General features: G+C 43.7%; 1 protein-coding gene across 1 annotated transcript; it reads left to right on the top strand.

The window, feature by feature from the left end:
• The first annotated feature begins 1,068 nt into the window (after positions 1-1,068).
• On the top strand, positions 1,069-24,719 carry gas2l1 (growth arrest-specific 2 like 1). The gene is made up of 5 exons (XM_069683497.1): positions 1,069-2,216; positions 11,195-11,302; positions 16,570-16,666; positions 17,554-17,845; positions 20,037-24,719. The coding sequence occupies exons 1-5, from the start codon at positions 1,515-1,517 to the stop codon at positions 22,048-22,050; spliced, it is 3,213 nt and encodes a 1,070-aa protein (XP_069539598.1). The 5' UTR covers positions 1,069-1,514; the 3' UTR covers positions 22,051-24,719.
• The last annotated feature ends 778 nt before the right edge of the window (positions 24,720-25,497 follow it).

Here is a 25,497-nt window from a genome sequence, read left to right as displayed (position 1 = left end):
GTCGGTACTTGACAAGAGAGGAAGAGAGTGTCTGTGATTATTTTAACCTTTTGAAATACGTTTTAAAGGAGAGAAAACAAAAAAAATTTCCAGGGTTAATGTTACACTTATGTAAATCTACTACCTTAGGGCCCTGTCCTGCACTAACAGCAGCCCTTTGATGTTGTACAGTATGTGACAGACACATTTGCCTCATTCAAACAGTCGATCATGTGCTCTTGAATTGGCTGCTCTGTCTTTAGATTGTTTACAGCCTGCCTGACTAAACTGGATAACACTGTCAGGCTACTGTATAGGCCTATCTCTCACTATCTGCCTTTATAATCCCCAATCTCCTGCTGTCTCTGGGTTTACAGGTTCCGTGCTCCCAGGTGAGAGATTGCTGATTTGTTTATGTGCCTCTCACAAACCAATAATCACACATTCAATACAAAACTGTCAGGGGATTTAGACAAGTCTGTTAATGCTTTACTAACACAGGACTGTTTTTTTATCATGTCCTTTGATCACTGGTAGGATTATACAGTGTGAAGGGAATTCCTTGTGCTTAGCAGAGCTGCTGTCTCATGATGCTGAGAGATGCAGGCTTTATTTGCCTTTATTACTGGAGGCTGTTGGGTAAGGACACCACACAAAGATGTCATTATTGAGAGACTATGAATTCTGCTGATGTATTTACCCAAAAGAAGAGTCATACAAATATTTCTTTAAATGTCATTCTCTTTGGAAATGGAGCTAAATAACTAACTAAAGTGTTAGGCTTTTATTTTGATAGTTTGATAGCTGTTATTAATAGTTACTTTGACCTTTCCTTCTAACATATGTGCAACAAGTACACCCTGATCTATATGAAGCCAGTAGTATATAAAGTCACAGTTGTGAAGAGAGTCTGCGGAGTTGGTGAACATGGGGTTAAGTTTCCCTCCTCTGCCGGCCGTTTATCCCTCATAATGGGATGTGCCACCGAGTCGCTCTGCCGGTCTAAGCTACAGCAGGTCAACATATTCAGAGGCGGGCCTATTTGCAGGGAGGATGAGCTGAGAGCGCGAGCTGCTCAGTGGTCGTGATTTTATCGATGAGGAGCTGACTTGACAGACCGCCTCAGACACACCGAGATGGTGACACGTGGATTTTTGTGGGTGAGAGCACCCACCGGCCACCGGGTGGATTAACAGCCCGTCGCAGGGGTGTGTACTGTCGGCGTCCCAGACTGCTCCGCTCTCCTTCTCTCTCCGGGACCCGGCGATGCGCTCTTTAGAGGAAACGGGTTTCGCAGAAACATCCGGAAAACGCATCCATGCGCCACGGCCACCCCGCATCCCGATATGTCTCTGACAACACAAAGCCTGGTTTCAAGGAGCTCCGGTAAGAAACCACGCATGCAAATCGGCATGGGTGCGTCAACACGGTTATTTCGTTATGTTATGCGGATGAGGCTTTGGAGCGCAGTTGAGCAATGAGACAATCGGGAATTATCAAGTAGACTTTATTGATAGGCTACAAAATCCGACAATATGGCTGATCAGAGCAACATCCAGTCCGCCGCCTCCAAGAGTATCCGGCCCTTTAAATCTAGCGAAGAATACCTGTACGCCATGAAGGAGGATCTGGCTGAATGGCTGAACACCCTCTACGACCTAGATGTAACTGCGGACACCTTTATGGACGGCCTGGGGACCGGCTGTGCTCTGTGTCGGCACGCCAACAACGTGAACCGCGCCGCGCAGGACTTCCAGCTGGAATACCCCGAGGCTGCTCAATCCATGAAGGTGCCATCGAAAGATGTTGTCTTCCAGTCGCGCAATGTTATCCCGGGCTCGTTTCTGGCGCGAGATAACGTGTCCAACTTCATCAGCTGGTGCAGGCAGGAGCTCTGGATCAAGGACGTCCTCATGTTTGAGACTAACGACCTGGTGGAGAGATGCAACGAGAAGAATTTTGTTCTGTGCCTGCTTGAGGTGGCTCGACGCGGTTCAAAGTTTGGCATGTTAGCCCCTATGTTGATCCAGTTGGAGGAGGAGATCGAGGAGGAGATCCGGGACCAGGAGAGCCTACGGATCGATGTGGGGGAGCCGGCTGAGCAGAGCCCGCCCAGCAGGTGCTACAGCAGGAAGGAGAGCTGTCACAGTGTGGAGGATGAGGATGAACCTGATCCAGAGCCCTTCATCTGGCCGCAGAAGAGAGTTTTATGTGACATGCGAAATTTGGATGAGTTGGTGAGTTGCCCATGTAAAGATACAAACACAATCCACTCTTTGTTAGCATCCAGGGCCCTGACCAACCCTGTATCACGCTAAGTGTGTCATAACTGCATTATGATTCATGCAAATCGTCACTGACTGGTGTAAGGATCTTCCAGCTAAGTTTAATCATCAATACTGACGTAACTGAGGTCTCAGATGTAATAGATTTGCTCTCACAGGCTCCTCACCATCAGGCCTTGGTCTGAAGTAAACACACTGTGTATTTTGTGTGATGCTAACCAGTATGAAGCAGCTGCTAGAAGGCCAATCTCTCCCACAGTAAAACACAGAAATGTGTCAAAAGTGTAACACCGTCTCTGAAAATATCATGTCAGTGCTATGAAGATGGCAGGCGCCTTATAGATTCCCTGCAGTGTGGGCGTGTGTGTGCATCTGCGAGTCTTTGTTGCAGAGTGGGCTGTTAGATTCCTGCTCACCTGTAGGGTCAGTTTGTTTTTGACACACAAAGATTCCTCCCGCAGGGTAGCTCTAAGAAAGGTCAAAGTTCAGCTCTGTGACATTTTTCCTGCATGCTTGTAGAAATGTCAGCTCTGCTTCTACAAGAATATTTTTTACAGATCATCTTCCCCCTCTTTTATCTAATCTAGGCGGTCCATTGAAAGAAAATCATTACACCATCCTGCAGGGGAAAAGATGCTTAATCCAATTTACTACTGCAGCTCCTTTACTCACACTTCTGAACCTGTCCCCTTTGGCACTTTGGTTCTAATATATTTTCCATCCTGTGGAATTCAAACAATCAACCACCTCGTCACCTGCCCTGTTAAACTGCCTGACCTTTGCCACAGCCCGAGAGAGGCAAAGATCTTGTTAGGGCAAAGCTGATGAGCAGACGGACTGACAGACAGATCAGCGTAACACGTGCTGGGGCTGGGAGTGGGGTTAATGTTTTCATGTTGATGAAGAGAACAATGTCCATCTTTGGCACCAGAGACGTGAGGGACAGCAGAGGGAGGGGAAGGGGGAGAGAGACGATTGACAGTCACACTCATGCTGGTCAGGCAGCAGAGCAGAGAGTGTGACCTCCGCAGACAGAAATAGAGGAGCATGTGGAGGAGGATGTGCGCTTTTTTTGCATCCAGACTCTCTGAGTTCACACACTCACATGACCGAGTGCTGAGGATTATAAAAGCTGGCTGCGTTTTCGGGACAAAAATTATGTCAGGACAGCTACAGAGCGTATGTCTGTCTGACTGTGCGTCCTGTTCCCCGCAGCACACACAGTCTCGTCTGTCAGACCGACAGACTCATCTGGCGGGCTCTGACTGATTTGGGAAGTGGCGTTCCCAGTCGTCATGTGTCTGGTGAATTAAATCTCATCCATCCTCCCTGTCAACCTTAGAAAACTGCTTACATGTTCGCTGCAGGGAACAGCCACCATCAGCAACATGAGGCCCGTCAAACCAGCAGCCACAGTGGTGCTAAGATGAGAGGCTGCGTTATGAAAATAGGACAGTATTATCAAGGGCACTTTACAGTGTTTGCCGACTTGTACTCAGACATCTCATCTGTCTAATGGCTTCTGCTGCTTGTGCCTTTGTGTGAGACATATTTCCACTGCTTTAAATACCCCGTCATTTCCTGGACTGCTGCATATTTACCAGGAAACAATCATAGTGAAATCAGCATTAAAAAAATAGTTTGATCAATATCTGCTCCATCAGTGACCCACTCAATTCTTGCTTCAAGGCTTCCAGCTTCCAGTTTACCCTGGAGGATATTTCAGCCCGTTTCTTTAAGTTTCTGTCCAATACAGAGGCCCGGTAAGAGATCAGTGTGTCTTTAATACTGGAGAGTCACAGTTAGTCATAAAAATCTGAGCAGGCGAGGAGGAAAGTTAAAGGGCTTAGTTTCATTGGTCCACTCTGACACCAGACTGTGTGTCTGCTACGCTCAGATTTCCTGCATCATCCGGCTGGATTATATTTCACAGGATGCTTTGCTTCCCTATATTCAAATGAATATTATATTCCCTTTTTGTTTACTGATCTATGTATAAGCTTAAAATCACTTCAATTTGCTTGAACAAATATCAGTCTCTTCATGAGATGCCTCCTTATTCATGCTCTCTAACATTATTGATGAACAGTCATGAATTAATTACCAGGCTGTTACCTCCCATAGAGACATGCACAGCAGCCTCAGATGCTTGTGCAACCACAATGTTAATATTAATCTCAGGGTTAGTTGGAGTTCCATTTCTGCCTGAAGTTCTGAATGCTATACAGGACTTTATATGTATTTATTTAGCTGTAAAGACATTTCATAATCACATATCAAGACTTACTTTAATTCTGGTGTGCTAATTTGTATAAGTTTGGCCTTCGTTTCTTCTTCAGCTCCCAGCGTCTAAATGGGATTTGTACATTTGGCAGCTGTGTGTCCTTCTGTGCGCCGTGTCGTAGTTGGACGATCAAACTAATCTTGTTGCATTCAAGCAGACAAAACAAGTGTAGTCATAAAAGGATTACAGGTCTTTAGTCTAACGAGTGCAGTAGTCCCCCGACAAACAGGCGGATCATTTTAAGAGCCGTTCCCTTTAAGGGAATCGGATAGACGGATATTGTTTGTGTACACTCAGCCTATGCAGCAGTGAAGTGACTCAGTAAACTCCTGACTCTCAATGCAAACACACGATGTGTCACAGCAACTACCTGCTGCATACAATACATATTTAATCTTAAGAAACCGTCCAGTTTATGCTGCTGGTTACTACACGCCTTCACGTAAACACTCACTGCCATTGTGTCTCCCACTGATCCGTCTCTACGCATGTTATTACTCATCCCGCTGTGGGACGGCTTCCCACCTTAAAGTTGAGGAAGTGACCGGCGTGTCACTTCCCTCATCGTAGCTTGAGTCAGTGATACGTGTGAGTCTTAATGTTCCTTTTTCCAACGCTCCTGGAGATGTTTTTCCTCAGGAGTGGTACAGACAGCAGCCGGCTTAGTGTTAGTTATCATATATGTCATGCTATATGCCCCAATAAAGTTTATCCTTTGCATTAGGGGATTTTCTTTCATATCCCCACTCGATAGGGATTATGACCGCGACTCTGATTGAGCTATATTTTTCCTATATGCTGCCTGCAGCCCGAGGTAAAGAAGCATCTGTATTCAAAAGAATGACCTTTTTGTTTCTTTTCTAGGTCTTGCAATTAGGCCCCGGGCTCATATGTGAAAACATAACGCATTCATTACATGTAATAATAGGAATGACACCTACTGACCCCTTAATGCACACTCTAATTGTCCACAAGTTAACTGCATGGACAGGCATCCATACAGTACAATACTTGTAAACAACAGACCATAGTCGCCTCCTTCACCGCGTCCTTCCTTCTTCTTGCTCAGTCATATAAACTGGTTCATGTCTCTCCTCACCCCGGGCTTCAACATTCAGACCTTGTTTAGTTCATAACTGTGCGAGCCCCCTTTCCCATCCCCCACCCCCGTCTCCGCTCCAGATGATAAAGCAAAGAGCCGAGCAATATGTCTTGTCGGTGGCAATGAATAGGAGATGTGAATATACCGCGACTGTTGACAGCGAGGTTATCAAAGGCTGACGTCTCAATCAAAGTTGGAGACACCAGCAGAGCAAAGGGGGGAGGTCAATAAAGAGAGACAATGCCTCTATTATGCTTGTATGGACAGTCCATTGACCTTATGTTTCAATTCATGCATTCAGGAAGTAAATAATAAGAGTAGACAACAGATAGTGTGCCTGGAGTGACTTTACTGTACACTCTGTTGAACCTGACTGGAGTGGATGTGGCTGTGGGAGGCAGAGCTACAGTAGAGAGGGAGCCAGAGTGAAAGAGAAAAGTAGGTCATCGTGCTTTGCATTGGGTCACACTTATACGCTTTCCTGAGAGAGCGTGGCATCCTTCACTGTTCCTCCCTCCACTCTCACATGCACTCGTGTTTTTGGGGGGTGTATTCTTTTAGAGGTTATTCTTTACCCTCCTCACTTTCCACAGTAACAGCCCCATCCCTCCAGAGGATTTTCCATGCGTCAGGCTGCACGAGGAAACAGCTGACTCTGCACTTTGCATATTGCCCGCTTTATGTTGTTATTGCAGCATTTGATGATATCGCCTCCTCATTTGCATGGTTATCATTTAATTGGGCGTTCATCTGAACAGGCTCCTGTCTGTGCGAGTGGTATTTTCTGCCCCTGCCTCCTTAACCTTCTTTCAGGTGGAGAAGAGACTCCACAGTATGACATCAGTTTGTCTAACCTCAGCTGTCACAAGCAGAGACCTGATTGTTCTCGAGCTTCATCAGAGCAAACCAGTAATTGACTTAGACACTGACCTGATATTCAGCCCTGTGCACTGTGCGATTACACTGCTGTTTGACTGAAGCAGATGGATACTGGAGTTATTCACCTTGCAGCACTTGACGTCCATTAGATTCCTATATCCTCCAAGCACCCAGTGGACAGTTTGTCATGTTCAAAGGATAGGCATCGATTTTCAGAGAATGGTTTCCTTGCAGTGGGTAAGGCCCTGAAGCAAGTATGATTAACTGTTTTCACCTTCTCACTGCTTGAACAGCATCTGAAATGACATTGAACATTCATCGGGAGGCAACATATTTGATAACCTGTTAGCTACTGTTACATGACAGCTAATGTTAGCTTTCTACCGCTTCCTAGCTTACTTTACAGTTTGATAGTGTGACACGATACAGGAGTATTTACTTCCATCCTTAAATAAATATGTCCAAGATGTGCATGATATCGAAGAATGACTTAATACCTTCTCTATCGTATCCTGTAACACTACGACAGTTATCTTAGCTAGGAAGAGGTTGAATGCTAACATTAGCTTTGAATATTCTTTGTTTTTAGTTGCTGACCAGTCAGGAAACAGCAAATTAAACCTTTTTTTGTCAGAATTTCCTACATTTAAACGACTCTCAACCTAGAACACAGCAGTTTGAAGTTATGAAAGCATTTGTAGCTTCTTAATCTGAGCATGACAACGGAGAAAAATGGCTGCCGTATGAACATGTTTTGAGACGTCTATTCACTTTCTTGGGACTAAGATGACAAACTTGATACCACATTACGTATGTCGGAATGGTAAATATAAAGCTACAGTTTAGCTTAGCTTAGCATTAACATTGGAAACGCAGAGGAAACAAAACCTATTTACCAGCACCTTTAAAACTCACACATTTACACATTATATCTCATTTTAAAGTCAAAATACTAAAATGCTGTTGCATTGGAGTTAACATGCTGGACTACATCTTTTCTGGGAGCGGTGCATTCCTCCAGTCTCTGCTGGTTGCTTTGCTCCTGGCAAAGAAATAGTCTGGCACTCGACCCACCCATTTAATGCTGAATAGGTGTTTTCAGGCAAGGTATTACATGTTCATAAGTGAGCTGTAGATTTGCTGTCCTGCAGATTGTTTTGCCTTCAGACCGAGACAGACTAGCTGTTTCACCTCTCTCTAGTTTTCGTGCTAAGCTAAGCTAACTGGCTGCTGAAGGACGGACAAATGTTAGAGAGATCTTACCATCTAACTCTCAGCACAAAGACTTTAAGTAAATGTGTGTCTGTCTACTCTCACTGTGGAAGTTTCTATCATTACCTGCCCCACCTGACCCTGAGGCGTTTATCCACCTCTGTTTTTCCGTCTCATCTCTGCAGGTCTGCCCTGTTCAACCAGCATGCTAACTAAAGCTTAGCTCAATACATGCGTTACCATGATCTCTCCAGTTTGCCCCTTCAGGCTTCTTCTCTGACATTAATTTATTACCATCATTGCAGTCATTTGTTACCTCTCTGCTTCCCTCAGGTTGTTCAAAGAGATATTTCGTGCAAAGGAGGCTCTTCTGTGTTTGTGCATGTTTCACCAGAGAGGAGCGGTTTATACAGGCTGTCAGACCACTGGTTTAATAGAGGATAGACTTTGTTATGTAGCTGTTTTCAGTGTGCGTTCACAGGCTTTATAACCCCTTCCTAAAGTGTGCCTCCTGCCATGCAGGCGCCCCCAGTGGCATAGCTGTCTTGTCTCTCTGTGCTTATCTGATCGGGAGCTTGTTTTATCTTGGGAAGTTTCTAGTCAGGACAGGAAATCCTCAGGGCAAGAAGATAAGCCAAGAGAAGAGACTTGTTGACATTTTTTGAAATTCATCTTGAAAATACTGCATGTGCTGCTTTGCCTTATGATCTTTTAATGCTCCCAATTTTGTTTTCAAAGTACTGCTGTATGTATTCAGTCGTAAACCCTACAATCCACAGTCAGATCCTGGAAACACCCTTGTGTAAATTCCTGTGCAGTGAGTTGTCGTAATGCTCAGTTTTTATTGTTGGAGTTGGCAGTTATTATCCTACGCATAGCAATCATAAGAGGCGCCTGTTTCAGCAGGAGAGCACACCTATGTTTGATGACTGCTCCACAGCAAACTGTGTGGTCGAGCTCTTTGTTGAATCAGGAGGAGAAGTCACGAATATTCAGACGGACGTTTGGCCTTCTTGGAGAACAGTTATGAAATATGGATCTCAGTCTGAAAACCAAACCACTGAAACCAAAACTGTATTTTGTATAATCACATAATAACACCCAAATAAATTCAAATACTACTGCAGCAATATCTGTATTAGAGAAGAAAAATATTGGCAGCCTCGTGCATTCCTTTGTTCTGATACAATTCAGTCTAACAGCCGAGTGTTAGCCCACATTTCAAATCAGGGAAGAGAAGGGGGAATAAAACGTAACCATCTTTATCTTCCCCCTCCCATTTCCTCCCTTCATCCCCGGGGTTCGCTCAGCCCTCAGTCTCAGCCTATCTCTTCCATGAATGTCCCTTCCGATGTTTGCAGGTCAGGAAGGAAAGGAATGAGAAGATTGTGGACTCACACTGAGCAGATATGACGCCATCTGAGCCGTGGGATCATGAAAGGAATATGTCCTGTTAGATTAACAGTCAACTGCATGGAGACAAATTTAAAGCAGTATCTTCATAATGAAACTGTTTCTCTCTCTCTCTTCATGCCAAAACATCTCTACATTCCTCTCTTAAGATAGAAGCAGCAGATTCTCAGTGTCGGGGCGTGCTGTGGATTGTTCAGTCGCTGTGTCGTTTTTTCTCTCTTCTCCTTCTCAAACATCTGCAGCTTTTAGCTGAAAGCGCCTCACATTGGACCAGCATGCATCCATAATTTATCTTCAGTTTTTCGCAGTGTCCCAGTTGCACTTCCGCGTGTTTCCTGCGTGACCTTGTCTCTCTCCTCCCCTCCTATCTCATTCTTGTGTGTGCGTATGAGAGCGTGTGGTTTCATTGTGTCTTAGTGAAGACATTGTTGATACAGGGAAGACATGGGAAGTGCACACATTTCACGCCATTACTTCCACAGAGTAAATACTCCAAGTGTCAGGGCTGCTATGGATTAGGTTGTTATTAAAACAGATGCATCCTGCTCAGTGTTTCATATGAGACACAGTGTGTGAGTCCTTCACCTTCCCTCTGGAGGAAAACGTATGACCTCAGCTGAGCAGCTCCGGGGGAGGTTTGGGAGCGGGGGAAAGGCTCTACTATTGCAAGAATGAAAAAAAAAGAAGGCAAACTGTACAGTTATAAAAGGGAACAGAAAGGCTATGTGTGTGTGTCTGTTGCCATAGCAATCTTTCCATTAACTCACTAAGGCTGGGGTTTTTCCAAACAGGGCTCGTCCACCTACTGACACAATGAAAGCGAGCAGAGTGACAGAGCGGAGAGAAACAGAGCAGGCGCGCAGATGTAGAAATATAAGCAAAACAAAGAAAAAGCCAAGACAAATATAGAAATATGGGTCAGATCAGCTGGTGCACGGGCTAAAAATAAAGGCTGATGGACGACAAAGCAGATGAAAGAGAGAAAGGAGGGTCTGTTGGAGCAGGTGAGAGGGAGAACAGAGGCAGGTGAGATGCTGAGGCTTAGCGCTGATCCCGTCCTCTTTAATTAGATGGGATGGAAAGAAAGGTGCTGTTTCAAGAAAATAACAAGGTGCCTTCTTCTGAATACACACCACACACACGCACGCCACATCCCATCTGTCCTGTATACAGCATGAAAGACACTGTAAACAACCACCTGATATTTTCCTCCATAAAGTCATTTAATCACACAAATATCAATAAAACCCACTCCTCCCTTTTAATGGCTGCCCTTCCATGCATGATTATAGAGTGGTTCTTCTCCTTCTCTTCCTTTTCTCTCCACTTTGCTACTTTACTTTCTCTCCCTCGTGGTCGACAAGTGCGCATACGCCTTTGTCTGAGAGCGATGCCAAGAAAAACATCAAAGTTGTCCAATCCGGTGAGAGCGCAGGCCTGCGCAACACAGGCAGATCTCACTCCACCCTGCAGTCGTGTCTGACTCCTTAATAAGCAACCCCAACCACAGCAAGGGCACCACCAGCTCTCGATTCAGAACCCAGCTGGCAGCAGGGGCCTGCTGACATCATCGGCACCAGTCTGGTTTCTCCGTTTATGATGTCACGAGCAGAAACATTGTCATGTAACAGCCCGGAGAGGGAGAGCGTTCATTACCATGTCTATACGTGTATTTCTGTGCTTTTTCTGACACTTTGTGGTGAACTCAGCTACCAAAATGTTCTGGAGGGATTAGATGAGGCAGGGCTTTTATTGTGGTGACAGAACAGGGCGGGGCAGGAGGTGTTTGGAGAGAAAGGTTTGCAGGAAGATGACGCACACACACTCCACACACATCCCCCCAATATACCCAGGCGGCCAAGACTGCTCATTCCTGACACAATAAAACAAAGTAATTGTGTTGTTGACACATAGGGGTCAGATTTGTGACTAAACATGATGTCACATTGGGGCACAGGCCTTAAGAACAGGAAGAGGTCACAGTCAGGTTCCTCTCAGACGTGTGTCATGTATCAATGTGCTGTGTTTTGTTCTCCTCAGGTGCGGGAGATTCTGGGCCGCTGTTCCTGTCCAGCTCAGTTTCCCATGATCAAGGTGTCAGAGGGGAAGTATAAAGTGGGAGACTCCAGTGCATTGATCTTCATAAGGGTAGGCCAAAGACACCATAAACACGATTATCTGTCACTGTGAAGACATATCTTTGTGTTTCCTTTTTATGTTCATACATTAATGTACAGTTCAGTGGACGGGGAAATGATTTTTAAGTGTGTTGTCAGTGAAAATGTTGCATTCATAATGTTGAATATTTAAGTTAATTGATCATCTGCATTTCTGCTTTAAATGTCAAACTCATTTCCAGTCCTGAAATTGAGGTTTCCTAAATCAGAATTCTGCTATTTGCAATAAGAAATTAATACATCTTGTGTAACTAAAACTGCCCTTAATCAGGCCACCCAACACTACTTGTGGTATACATGAAAATGTACCCCTTGCACATGAAGTATAATCCTAGTTTATAACATCATTGCTTTCATTAATAAAACATTTTACTGTCATGTTAAGTGCTGGGACCTGAAAACAAGGCAAATTGTAACAGAGAAAAAGAGGCAAGAAAGAAGGCTGTTTTAAGTTGGTCTAAATAATTTAGAAGAAAATAATAGATTCATACAATATACGAATTATTATGATACCTCCGACTCCGACCATCTTTCACATTTTACAGATGAAGTGTTTTAAGGAGCCTTTAAGTTGTTGTGCAGAGCTTTGTTTTGCAGATACAGTATGTCTGTATACACGTGTCCCTCCTGACGATTGTCTGGTTCAACTTTGACCCACTGTATTTTCAGTAATTGTACGTAATCGTACAAACACAGCTTTCCTGTGCTCTGAGGGATTATTACCATAATTTATGGTGTCTCACTTTCTGTTTTGCCTCCTGACTCTCCTCCTGACCCTGATCTTTTCATGTCCTCTCTGACCTCTTGTAGCAATGCTTCAGATCTCGGATAGAAATTAAGGCCAAAACTATGAAACTGTGAACTATGAAAAAGTAGACCCAAAGTGTAATAAACAATACATGATCAGTTGATTATATATAAGCTACTTTGGCTCATAGTACAGAAGCTTGTGAGGCCCACAGTAATTGCATGGAACCATACGGTGAGGACATATGGCATCATATGTTGTTTCAAGGTGAACAGGGTGATGTGGCAACAGATAAACAGGCTGCGTTAAGCCCAGTGAAGTGTACAGTGTAGCTATCTCTCTCTCTTATGTGAGTGTTTACAAACTGCCTTCATCTGGCCCACTCCCAGCTCTGTACTGTACTTTTTTCCACTGAGACACAATTAGAGCTTTAGGTCATTTCCTGAGTCGGCTCTTATCTCGGCCGTAGCCTGTTTCTGCTGCACTGTTTGTCTCGGTTTCACTTTAAGAGCTGAAACTGAACCCACATCAGGCCTCACAGGAGCGGGCAGGCCGGCTGGTTCTGGATACCAGGGATCGATTTGGTCTCAGCCCTAAAGTACCTAAAATGTAGCCTGGAAAGATTAATGGACTCTGTGGATGAAATTACAAGTCTACGTTTACATTATAGCTCAGTCTGACTGTGAGTAATGTCAATATTTCAGTCAGGAAGATGTGATGTACACTTTGTGATGAAATGTTTGGCACACTTCTATGGAAAGAGCTTTTTCAACATTTACTGCTCTGTGTATTTACAAAAAAAGTTAAGTCTTCAAAGGTCTTGTGTTCTTTATTTGGAAGGTACTTTAGAAAATGATTGGGGTAGAGAGAGGAGTTTAATCTTATTTCCTGTTTTTAAAAGAAGACCCTCCCCTTTCTTTGGACCCTCTTCTTGACTTAAAGACAAAAGCAACTATCATTTATTACTAAAAGAGGCAATAAGTAAGTGATAATGTATAGTGAGCAGGTTATTATCATAGAAAGAAACCCTGACAGGGTGAGCAGTCTCTTCTCTCACCCTGAAGCTTACTATACCTGCTCACTATACATTATCCCGCTTATTACACGCCTATTTACTAACTCAATGATTATGTTTCCATTTTCCATTTAAAAATAGTTTGTTACACTCACAATGAAAGCTGTGTCCATAGCAATGGTTCACACTGTAGCCTTCTTAAAATGAGCTCACCGAGCTGTTTTTACTCACATTAAATGGCAACATTTCCACTGATGGTGAAGTAAGTTGACGAACCGGACCGCAGGAATCAGCGCAGCACCTGATGGAGGTTTCTGTCTCGTCACTATCAGAGTCTGTTGACATTTTCTTTTCCATTCACCGTCTTTAAACACCGCTGTATCCCGCACTGTGTTCAGTTTAATGTTTACTTAATGTGTCGTCTTCAGTTTTGTAGATCTCTCTGACTTAGTGTACAGTTTTGGCATCGTTTAGTCTTTATTGCTTTCTCTCCACTGTTTTGTCTTTTTTTTCCCATCTGTACACCGACCAACAATTTACTGGACTTCTTTCGGCGGATTGATATGATTACAGTTAGTCCTCTGGATTGTGTAATTAGAGCCGAATCCATAGCAACGGTCTGTTCTTCATAGCAACGGCTTGTTATCTAGAAATAGCAGACTTGGAATGCTGTGATTAACCAATCGGAATCAAGTGTTTAACTCGGCCGTGTAATAAAGGCATATAATGAATGTAACAGTAAATCAAATTTAAAAAAAAATGTTATGATGCAGAATAAAGTGATTGTTTTGTTGTCTTGTATACATAAAGTCTTGAAACAAAGGCGGGGTTGTTCTCTGCATTTTCCATGTGCCTCATTAACGCACAATTATGACAGTTACAAAAATATAAAGCGTAAAAAAATTAATTTCCCACAAAAATCAGACCTCCAAAAATACAAATACAACCCTCCCCCTTATGTGACCGTTCCTCCAGCATAATAATTTCTTACGGTCCCTAAGAAGGAGCATAAATAGGTTGATCTATGGAAGCTCACGTCGGCTCTTAGAACAGCCATTTTAACATGACAGACATGTTCACATTTGCCTGTTTGCGACATGTGTGTCTCTCGGAGCCTTTGACTTGTCAGATTAGCCCTCTTCACGCTGTCTCCGCCCTCTCCTGATGCCTCACTGGGGATGACAGTGATTATGCATATGCCCCAGCAGCTACAAGTGCAGCCAACACACTTCCCTCATTCTCCAGCGGGGAGGAAACGGGCAGCCGCTTTGAAAGCCAACAAACCCCTATTCAGCTGCCAAAGCTCATACAAGGATCTGGGGCTGAACGAGGGGATGAAGCAGAGAAAGAAATGGGTGAACAGGCCTCATGAACAGGGCGGGGAGTTAATAAGGCTCTTTGTCTCCGGGGAGGTCGCTCCCTCAGGGGAGGAGATGCCTTCAGTCATGGGGCACAACAGCTGAAGTGATCCATGGGTTTCATTTTTTGACTCACCAGCAGCAAGATTTAAGAAGAAATTGGTTCAACACGCCCCCGCAAAGATGACAAGAAATCTCTCTGTTCGCTGTTGCCATAGAAACAGGGATTGGGTCTCTCTCTGGTGAGGACTGTGTTACCCGTTTGGTGGTTGGGAAATTAGGCAGATAAATAACAGATCTAAAGAGGAACATGGTCCCAAAACATCCATTTAGCCTCAGCTGCTTTTTGTATAAAACATGAGATGTAAAATAAGCCTGTTGGATATGAAGACAAATTATACAGAGTGCAATAAAACCGAGATTTAAGGGTCTATGCAGTTATTTTAATAGATCAATATCTGAATGTGCTGCAAATTTAGAGCCAAGAATAAGGAGATTGTGATATTTATTTTAATACACATCTACCTTTTTCAATTTGGTTAAATATTCATGTCGCTTTCTACTGAGTCTGTGAAGGTTTCATGTTGTTAGATGAAGGTTTAAGAAACTTAATAGTCTGGTTTGTACTGCACAATTAACATTTTAAGACCCTCGATAGTAATTCCCTTTATAGTCATGCAATTATCCCCCTGCAGTTACACAAACATATTTGTTCTAATTCCCAGTAGCTGTTACCATTATGAGAGCTACACCTCCCCCACAGATATAAAGCAATAAAAATCTAATAACAGACAGATATGAAGCCACGTCTATATAAGTGTTATAACACATCCATTATAGTATATCGTACAGAGAGAGTCAGAACAGATCTATTCTTTAAACTGCTCCTCTGTTCCTCTTGTTCCTGTTTCATAATACCTTTAATGTAGTAAGCGGACTGTTAAGATGCTTTTATTGTGGAAATTTAAAACAGTGCTGTTAAAAATATGACATGCAGCATAGCTTTCTACTGCTGGCACATGACGGTGACACAGCATCAAACAAACAGTAAACCTGTTGCTGACATAAGGCCAGAGCCGTGGAGAGTAAGCAGTTTATACTCTCAGGTCTGATAGAGATAAGCAGATCAGCTGTTTTGACAGCTTTGATTTAGAAGAGCAGCGACGCCGATCAAAAGACTTGTAGTAGATTGGCAGGGATCGTATTAGAGAGAAGGTGGAGTCAGACTTTGGTGCACAAGTCTGCCGCCTCGCTCTGATCAGGGACCTGGAGATGAGACGCTGTGCCATGTGTGATTCTGTGATATAAACCCAGTGCCAGCCCGCACAGATGTACCACTGTAGCTTTTCCCGGCCTGCCCTCTGAGACACGGGTACAACCTTTGAAACATGTGGCTGGCAGACCCTGTTACACAACCCAAGGCAGGGCGATGCGTCCACGGGGCTCTCACATCAGTCAGATTGTGTTGCTTCAGTGGAGGCAGCTTCTGGCTGGAGGCCGCGGCTCTTTGCTCTGATTTTGTGGATGTGTGAGCCTCAGAGAGAAGAGGAGGGTAGAAAGTGACATATCCTCCAGCCCCCCCTCTGTTGTAGCTTCCCAGGCCTCCTCTCCTCTCTGCTCCTCTCCCTGATAACTGAAATCTCAGCTGAGGAGCAGAGAGGACAGCAGGGGAGGGTTGTTACCATGCTAATGCACCCTGCTACCCTCCGAAAACACGGGGAAGCCAGCTGAGAGGCATGAGAGCGGCCAGGAAAAGAGAGTGTCTTTCACAGCACTTTGGCTCTTTATTATGCTACCATGCTCGCTTTAATTGTGAGTTGGCATGGCAATGAACAGCCCTGATAATGGCAGCAGCTGGGGGTCATGTGGGAGAAAGAGGAGGTGCGGGGGGAGGGAGAGGGAGAGGCCGGGGCACAGGCAGGGGTGCATCTAGATGTTACGTAACACTGAAGGCCGGCCAGCCTTCAGCAGGATGCCCCACTTGTGGAATTTGCATATGTATTGACTTGTGCAGTTTGTGTGGTAGTGCTGTATATCAAAAGGTTCAGCCGTTTTATTTGTGCATGAATACTGTGGGTTCATCCATTGAAGCCTTGTTCTCTCTCTTCCTCCCTCAGGTCCTTCGTACTCATGTGATGGTGCGTGTTGGAGGGGGCTGGGACACATTAGAGCACTATTTGGACAAGCATGACCCGTGTCGCTGTGCTGCTTTTGGTGAGGTCACTTCCTGTTCCTCGTCAGCCTGTTACAAAACTACTTCATTGTTGTGTCTCTGTGTTGCATAATTTATAATATATTTAAGACTATAAGGAAATGACTCACATCTGATGTAGTGTGTGTCAGACAAGGGGCAGACACTACAAAGGTCTGTCCATAAAAAATATACAACTATAATTAATGCCGTGCTGTTAGCTGGCCCTGTTATATCACCAAGAAACCGTCTGTTTTAAACTGGAGCAAAATAAGGTCCACGAAATCTAGGTCAGAAAACTGATGCAAGTTTGTAATGGAAAATGTGTAGTCACTCTGACTCTTTAATTGCTCTACTACCACCTGATACCTTTAAAAACATATGTTTTTAATTATAACCTGGACCCTTGTCCAAGCTCTTCAGTATTTACACCCTCTTCAGTCAGCAGCGCTGTGATACGATCCCATAACAATGCAGGGTCTGACCATCCCTCCTTATCTGTGGGTCCAAATGGCCCCAGAAGTGGTGATGTCAGGGGCCGAGCGTTTGGCCTGGACAGCTGACACAAGCTGAATCATAATTGGTGTTATATGTCTATCCACACGAGCCCATGCGAAAGATCATAGAGTCTTAGGTGATCAGAGATACAGGCCTTTTGTGTTCTATAAATGTTCTCCCTTAATAGTGGGATCATCAGCGTTTATCTGCTCGGCTAGTTTCCCAAGTGAGATTCCATCTCTCAGGCGAGGGGAAGCATACAGTGTGTTATCTACTGCTGCTATCAAAGAGATTGATGACATTGAATTTGTTAGCTATGATGTATTTATAGACCTCTAAATTACTTTTATCCTAAGGCTGTCTGTTGGTAAGAGGTCTGTTTTAAAACACTTCTTTCAATCTGTTTCCTCAGCCCATCGTTACCACCAAGCTAAAGCCAGCGGTCAGAATCAGGGAGGCCAGAGCAAGTCCTCGAGTGCCCACTCCTCCCGCTCCACCAGCCCTGGTCCACACTGGCGAAATGAGGGCATTGCCCCTTACAAACCGTCTGACAGACCTCCTCCATGTGCCGCTTCCTCCTCCACACGGCCCGGACGCTCACAGAACCCTCCTGTCCACACCGAGCTGGACGCCAGTGCAGCTCGTCCTCTGCTCCCACGGCCGCCACGGGACCGCTCAGAGCCCCGACACTTTAATCCTCTCAGGTGACTGTGTGTCCATGCAAGTGTGGGAATAAGTGTGTTACCATGATAAGAAATTAATCTCTTTAGTAGCCTGGCAGGCCACGCTGGGATTTTAGCTGCTTGCTCTTTTGTGCCCACATACGTGCAGGCAGACAGAAAGACACACACACACACACACACACACACTGAACTGGGAAAATACACAACAAATACACTTGCCAGGAAGCCACAGATTAGACCAGAGCAGATTTCTCTAATCTCAGGTGACATTGACCAGATAAATCTGGCTCACTCAGCCACCCTACAGCACGTCCTAGCGGCTTTAACGTGGAAACCAAACATGTTTACTCAGCTCTCTTTCTGTGTTTTTCTTTCATTTAAATTATTACACTATCGCCTAAAGATGGCTGTGATTCTGTGTAAGCTGTTGCTCAAGGCAAGCCTGTCTTCTATTGCCACTGAGAACAGATGGTCTGAATTAGCATGAAGCTACTGACAGATGAAACAACACATCAGTTTTCTCTGATAGGCGTCTGAAGAGACACATCAGTGATAGAGGAGCAGCCAGGCTGATGGATCTGATGGCATCAGATCCAGAGTAGTGGCGTGTTAAGGTCGTTCTTTCAGTGGTGTTTAAAGATTAGATCTACATGTGGGTGTCCTGATGAAGCTGGTGAAAGGTTAAGTTGGTCACACACCTTCCCTTTATATAGTACAGTGTGCTAAGGCGCCATTGTTTAACAACATTTGAAGCTGAGTGGGGGTTTAGTTTGGCTTCAAGCCAACGTTAGGCTCATTTTAGTTCTGAGCAATGGCTCGGACCAGACGTCAAGGCATCAGGCTCATTGGAATTAACCCTGTGAGGGTGGGGCATCCCCTTCAAGTTCGCCAGACTAGATAAAGACTAATCTGACAACTATCCTGAGACAACTGGTCACAGCTAACTGGGGAAGTGGGTCAACAGGTGGGAGGCGTGCAGGCCAATTCCCATGCCGGAAAATAAACAAATCTAATTTCAGAGGATAATCTTAGAAGTCTGGAGTAATGAAGGAATAATTAAACACATAAGTTATGATCTAATGAAAACAAATTTTATCCTCACCACCAAAACACAGGACTGCAGCATGCCCTCATTCCTAAACTGACTGACGAGTCTTTTAATAGACAACAGCTTCATACAATTGAATCTTATGCATCAAAAGTTTGACTTACGACCTCGTTCTTAGTTATAACCTTGAAGTAAAAAAGGCCAATATGCTCTATCATAATAACAGGCTAATTACTATTTTGGGACCAACCCAGCGTGCATTTTTCAGTTTAAAAGATGTTTAAATGACGACTATAGCCCCGTTGAAAAGACGTTCAAAACGTTTTTTCACTGACTATTTGAAGAAGTTGATTAAACGTTTTTGTTTAGATCAGATTTCACCTGCTTCTGTCACAAGATTCATCACACATTCACACACATATTACCTGCAATTTTCAAGTCTCACAGCGGCTAAAAAGAGCAGTGCATCACAGTCACCAACAACATTTTTTTGCAAAATGGAAAAAAACTGCAAAACTGCATTCAAGCCCAGCACTCAACCCTGTCGGCTGTTAAGTTTTGTTAGGTTACTGAAGTCCGTCAGGACTTAATAAACTACGTCAGCATCCAGGAGTTGTTACAGTCAGAGCTGCACTGCTTTAGTTCCTGGGTATGCGCAGTCTTCTTTTTTCTTCTTCTGTGGAGAATGTTCAAAACTGCTCCCTTTACAATGTCTCTGAGCCTTTTTGTTAACATCACACAGCCCATAAAGTGCAGTATTTATGATTTTTGTATTAAAAATAAAATGCATTGAAATTATGTCTTTGTGTAGACTGGATTTAACCCAACTGGTGCAAAATGATTTTGAAGAAAAGCAGCTACAATCATCACTTTCGTCACCCTTTCATTGACAAAATGAACAAATTAACTAAACGATAAAACAAAAATGTGTTTCTGACATGTTGATGTCGTAACCTGATTTTAGCCGAATGAAAAAAGGTTGCAATTAAGTCTTAGACGTTCAGACCTCATGTCACCCTTTTTTTAGGCAAATTTCAACGTTGAAATCCCGGCTTGTGCTCACTGGGTACATTTATAAATATATGAATGTGAGTACACTGAAAATCCAACAATGTGATATTATTGTCAATACAAATTTCTCTCTGTCTCCTCTCTTCAATGTAGGAATAGGGAGACAATGTTACCAGTGACAAGACGTCTGTCTGGAGACAGTGACTCCTCTACAGCTTCCTCTAAAGGAGGAGGGGGGGGGGGACGGCACTCTCATGGCGGTGCCTCGCGGCGCTCTGGTGAAGAGGTTGTCCTGCTAGTCAATCGAAAGGAAGGGAAGCATTTGATTGAGAGGCCTGGAGCTGGAAATCAGTCGCCTTCCATGCGTCCTTCAGTGCCTCGTGCACGAAGCCAATCCAGGGAACGTACTGCACTCGCTCCGATACTCAAACCCAACCCACCACAAGGACCCTCTGATGGATCACGGACACCCCGCACTGAAAGGGGCCGCTCCCTCGGAAACGATGGCCAGAGGAGACTCCATGCAGCACGTTCCCACAGTCAGAGTAAGTTATCGAGCCGTACTCGGTCCAGTGATGCCAGTCCTGGACCTGCTTCCATCTACAGAGAGCCCCAGCCCCCACCCCCAGACAGGCGAGAGGACCTACGCACCAAACAAGGGCCCCAATCCTCCCCGAGAGTTGTTGGTGGGTTCACCAAGAGGCAGTCGTCTTCGTGTTCTAATTCACCTGTTAAAGGGGTCCAGAACAACAACAGCAGCCCCAGCAAGAAGACAATAACTACTCCCAGACCTCCTGCCCCTCGATCACCCTCCATAGGAAAAGGCAGATTGTTGCCACCCGTCACCTCAGGGGGTCGACGTTCACCGCACTCATCTCCCCGCAACTCTCACCATCATGCTGTCCGCTCCCCTCGGACAATACAGGGAGCTCGCTCTGCTGGGAGAGGCCACCATAGAAACTGGTCTAACCAGGAGCGCCAGGAGCTGGAGGAGGAAGGACCCGGCCTTGGCTTTCAGATGCTGCCAGCACTTGACCCTCAGAAGGAGCAGGAACTATATCGCAGCTTTGAGGCAGAGCTTCTGGCCAATACGCAGCAGGCTAAAGGGATGGCCAATAGAGCAGCAGGAGTAGCTGGGACACATTTAGTGCCAGCACCTGCTGATCCTAATGTCACTGACTCTGCCTATTCCTCCTCCAACTCCTCGTCCTCCTCCCTGAATGTGGGGGCAAAGATAGGAACTCTGCCTGAACTCAGGGAATCCAAGAGAACTCATCCCCGTCACTTCCAATTAGACGACCCATTAAATTTGCTCTATGGACAAAACTTTGGAGGACCATCAAACTTTGGTCAAGGAGAGCCTGAGCACTGGGGGGAGCGTGGAGGGGGTCTCAAGAAGCTCCCAGCCATCTCTAGCTCCTTAGAGGAGAGAGAACCACCATCCTCCCTGCCTGGTCTTGAAAACACAGAGTCTGATAGTTTGATGAATCAGGTCCCCTTACAGCCGACTTTCCACTGTAGGAACATGAATGGAGACCATGGGGGGCTGACAGGTCAGCAGGGTCAGCTTGGCTGGGGAACGGGGCCTGAAGGAGATGTTCCTCTGGAGAATCACCAACCAAACTTACCGTATGATCTAGAAAATGGGGACGGCAACGATGACCTCCCACCCCCAGAGGCTTGTCCGTCACCTGTGGCCCTACCCCCCTCTGAGGACTGCTCCTTCCAGGATTCCTCCAGTGAAAACTCTTCTATGTGCTTCAGCCTGAGTGAATCCCACTCTGAATCCCCCCCACCAGCTTCACCCATGACTAACGGGGATGGCAACGGGCAAAAGAAGTCAGACAGGGTGGCCCCTATCTCTAAGCACAAACTGAGAGGCCGGATCAGACCTCGCACTGACAACAGGCCGGAAAACAGCCCCTCACGTATCCCCACCCCGTTGAGCTACAGAGATACGCAGGCTCACGACACACTGTCCCCATGCCACACCCCACCCATGTCCCCTCAGAGCTCACGCTCTTTTGGTCGTCCAGCCACATACAAGAACATGCACCAGGCCTTCGCAGACTTGATCCAAACTCAACCACGTTCCCCGGCCATGGGCAACAAAGATTGCTCATATGCTGGACAGTCGGCGAGCCTGGACTCGGAAGCTTGGATGTAGCACACGTGAAATGGGGGTTGTTGTCATGAACTTTGACTACTGTGTAAAAAAGAGACTTAAGACTGGGCTACAGACTGTTTTCATTGCATGTCTAACACTCCTTCTTTTTCACTTATTTTCTCCCCTGATCTGCAGGGTTCACATTGCTTTTATTTTGCACTCAAGCCAAATTATTTATTACCAAAGGAATGGTCTTTAATATTACTTTTACTGTATTTTTAATGTGTGCATGGGGATGCTTTTGCCAATCATAAGGTGTTTTTTCTTTTTTTTGCAAGACACTTGTGAAATTCTCATGGTTGATACAGAGAGACAGAGAGAGAGCATATGTGCTGCCATGTGCCCCACTGAGGGGCATGGTGAAGTGCCAGGGATCCAAAGCTGCGACTCGATGAACATTATAAAACACTAAACCTTTAGCCAGGTGCATTGGCTCCCTCTTGTGGTTTCTCACAGCATCTCTGCTTGCCTTGATAGTCAAAATACTGCTATGACTGTGATATTTTCAGTCTCTTCACGTTAGTGGTCTTCATATATGACTCAGTGTACTCATATTTACAATATACTAATAGTTAACAGGGACAAAAGTACCCCATCATTCTCCTGAACAATACAAGCACTAACAATCTCTGTACAGTTGTCTGCTATTAATGTCTGATCTCACAAAACATGATTTAGTCAAGATAGATAATAAGTGTTTTTAATTGCTTATTGTGTTACAGGTTTTATGTTTAATGCAGTTAGACTTTACTTTAAGTGGATTTAAAATATCAGGAGCAGTGGAGGTCGTGTTGCTTTTTGTCATTGTCACTGAAACTGAAATGTTGAGAGCTCTTCCTCTGACCAAACAATGCTAAATATATACATGAGCAAAAGTCAAATGCTTCGGAGAATGAATGTGTAAATACATGTTAATGTGCTCACTAGTAGATGTGGGTGTTTTGTATATAAAAGGCATTGACTATACGTTTTAATGTACATAATCACTGTAATCAGTTCTGTGCGGCCTTAGCTATGCAATATTGGTATTGGAAATGCCTTGACGATTCCCTTTGCCTTAAAATGTTTTCGCAGGTTAGTTTTTGAATGTTTTCGCTCAACATTACTAAGATTTGTTCAGTAACACTACATGCCATCTTTAACTTATTGTGAAAATAGAATTTGGAGAGTTTAAGTGTGAATGTGAAAAAAGTGAGACATATTGCCAATTAAATCCTAAATTATACTTGATGTAGGTGTACAACTCATGATAAAGATATATAATTTATTGCCTCTGACTCTGAAGCCAGACAACCTAATAAATTCCAGGTCATGGCCCGATCTGTGGTGACATCTAGTGGCTGAAAAATGACATGTTTTATTCACAGGAAAATAGAGACCTTTTTTTTTCCTCACAAAGAACCTTTTCTTCCATTATTTTGGAACGACTGGTGCTGATTAACGCCAATAGAGCAGATAACAATGGTATTATAAGGTAAAGTTTAATGGGTAAAGAATGACTTTGATATGAGTGTCTTCATGTGTGCAGCACAGTATAAATAATAGATACTGTAACTGGATATTAGGGTTCTCTTGCATTATGAGAGAGGCCAGACCCCAGCTACAGTACTTCTGTTTGTGGTATTTAACAAGTGTGGACTTTAAAGATATATTTGAAAGTGGAATCATGGGAATTGTGGTGTTGGTGCCCTGCAAATAGCATCCAAAAATATCTTGTTGTCAATCAAAAGAAGTTGTACATTTGTCTTTAATGTCTTTACACATCGATCACAGAGGCATTGAGACGTTGTCAGAGTAATATCTTTTGCAGGGCACTGACACTTTGAATAGGCAAGAACAAAGAGTGTGCATATGTTTGTGTACATACTGTATGAGAATATGTACAGAGTAAGAGCGAAGAGGGGATTGGTGTTGGTGTAATTTATTTATTTATAATATTACGTCTCATTGAGCTCAAGTGGCATCTGTTTCCCTAGAACAGTTAAGTGATCTGTAAGTCTTTCGGGAAATCTACATGAGGTGGGGATTTTCCTCGAAAGTACAAAGGACATAATCCTCGAGAAAAGTTGCCAGTTTAAAAACTTGCATGAGCCAAGAGACAAACCAGACATAATTGGGCTGTTTTTGCAATATTCAGATAAATAGATAATATAAAAAGATATAGTTATTTAATTAAATTCTGACCCTTCATGCTAAAATTAATTTATGATCTATCAGTGTTGTTAGAGCTACAATGATCCGATTTGTATGAGTTTCACCTGTATAAAAAAAACTTTTAAATGTATTGTAATTGTTTTAAATTTGAATTTGTTTTGGCTTTTTAAAGACATCTGTGTTTTGATAAGCTGTCGTTTAAAATCTACCACTTAAGTGAATCATGTCATTACAGTTAGTCACACAAAAAGAGTGATTGTCCACACACAGCCTGCTCTCTGTCCCGCACAACTTAGAACATTTCAAGGAACTCTCTCTCCTTCTCTCTATCAGCGAAATCTGAATGTCCATGATCAGACAGTTTCTTGTTTGCTAATGTTACTTTCACTAAAACTTCAGTTTGATGTACAGATTGCTTGACATTGTGGAATTTGTATGTATGAAATAGCAATACTGCAACATTTCACTGTTTTTTTGAATTTGATGTCAAGTTGTTCTTGTAATAAATATTTTCCTCTGAAGTAAATGAAGTATCTCCAATATTTTTTCATGTAGAGCTTTTGTTGCAGCGTTATTGCAGACAGACTGGGTTTGGTTTTGGAGGAACTTCTGCTGCGCTTGTTTGAGAAAGAAGCCAAATATTAACGTCCATTATGACAATATTATTATCCATGTACAATGTGTTACTAACTTATGTAATTTTCCTATTTGACTGATGATCTCTTTGTGCAAATTTTGTTGTCTGAAGTTTTTAAAAGCAATAGCACTGAATGCGAAATAGCCTGTTGGTCATTGAGTATGTGCAGAATGGAGATACTATCTTTGTAATGGTTATTGTGTTTTAGAGAGGTGTCATTTCAGAGGCTTGAGTTTCTGGTGCTGTTGAGTATTGTTTTATATACAGGCACGTTTCTAACATTTAAACTACTCTCTATGATTAAACTGGATAGACATAAGAAAAATAGTATAAAACAGGGCATGGACGAAATATTAGAAACATCTCACCGTGTAACACAATTCCTTCACAATTCCTACATTAATAATGCACAAAATTAATTGCCAAGTGAGTATATTTGAATACTTATTTCTAAGTTTAATAATTTAAAATTATTTTAAATCAAATAAGATTGTTGATATTTTTTTTGCCTACTACATGTAAAGAGTGCTAATCTTAAAAAGCTGTATTTTGGCAATAGTATATTGTTGATAGTAGTTAAGTAGTTAAACTACTTCCCTCCCATAATTATGACCAAACACCCTCCTGAATGAAAGCTGACGTTGCTTGTCTGTTTG

This window comes from Semicossyphus pulcher, unplaced genomic scaffold (genome assembly GCF_022749685.1).
Source record: "Semicossyphus pulcher isolate SPU_LCO1_2020_fin unplaced genomic scaffold, fSemPul1.0.p SCAF_6, whole genome shotgun sequence".
In the NCBI taxonomy this organism is placed as follows: domain Eukaryota; kingdom Metazoa; phylum Chordata; class Actinopteri; order Labriformes; family Labridae; genus Semicossyphus; species Semicossyphus pulcher.
Note: the sequence above shows the minus strand (reverse complement) of the source record. Positions and strands in the feature narration are given on the sequence as shown.

Coding starts and splice junctions, on each gene's coding strand:
- gas2l1 (XM_069683497.1), top strand. CDS start 1,515: ATGGCTGATCAGAGCAACATCCAGTCCGCCGCCTCCAAGAGTATCCGG. Junction 2,217..11,194: donor TGCGAAATTTGGATGAGTTG/GTGAGTTGCCCA, acceptor TGTTCTCCTCAG/GTGCGGGAGATTCTGGGCCG. Junction 11,303..16,569: donor GTGCATTGATCTTCATAAGG/GTAGGCCAAAGA, acceptor TTCCTCCCTCAG/GTCCTTCGTACTCATGTGAT.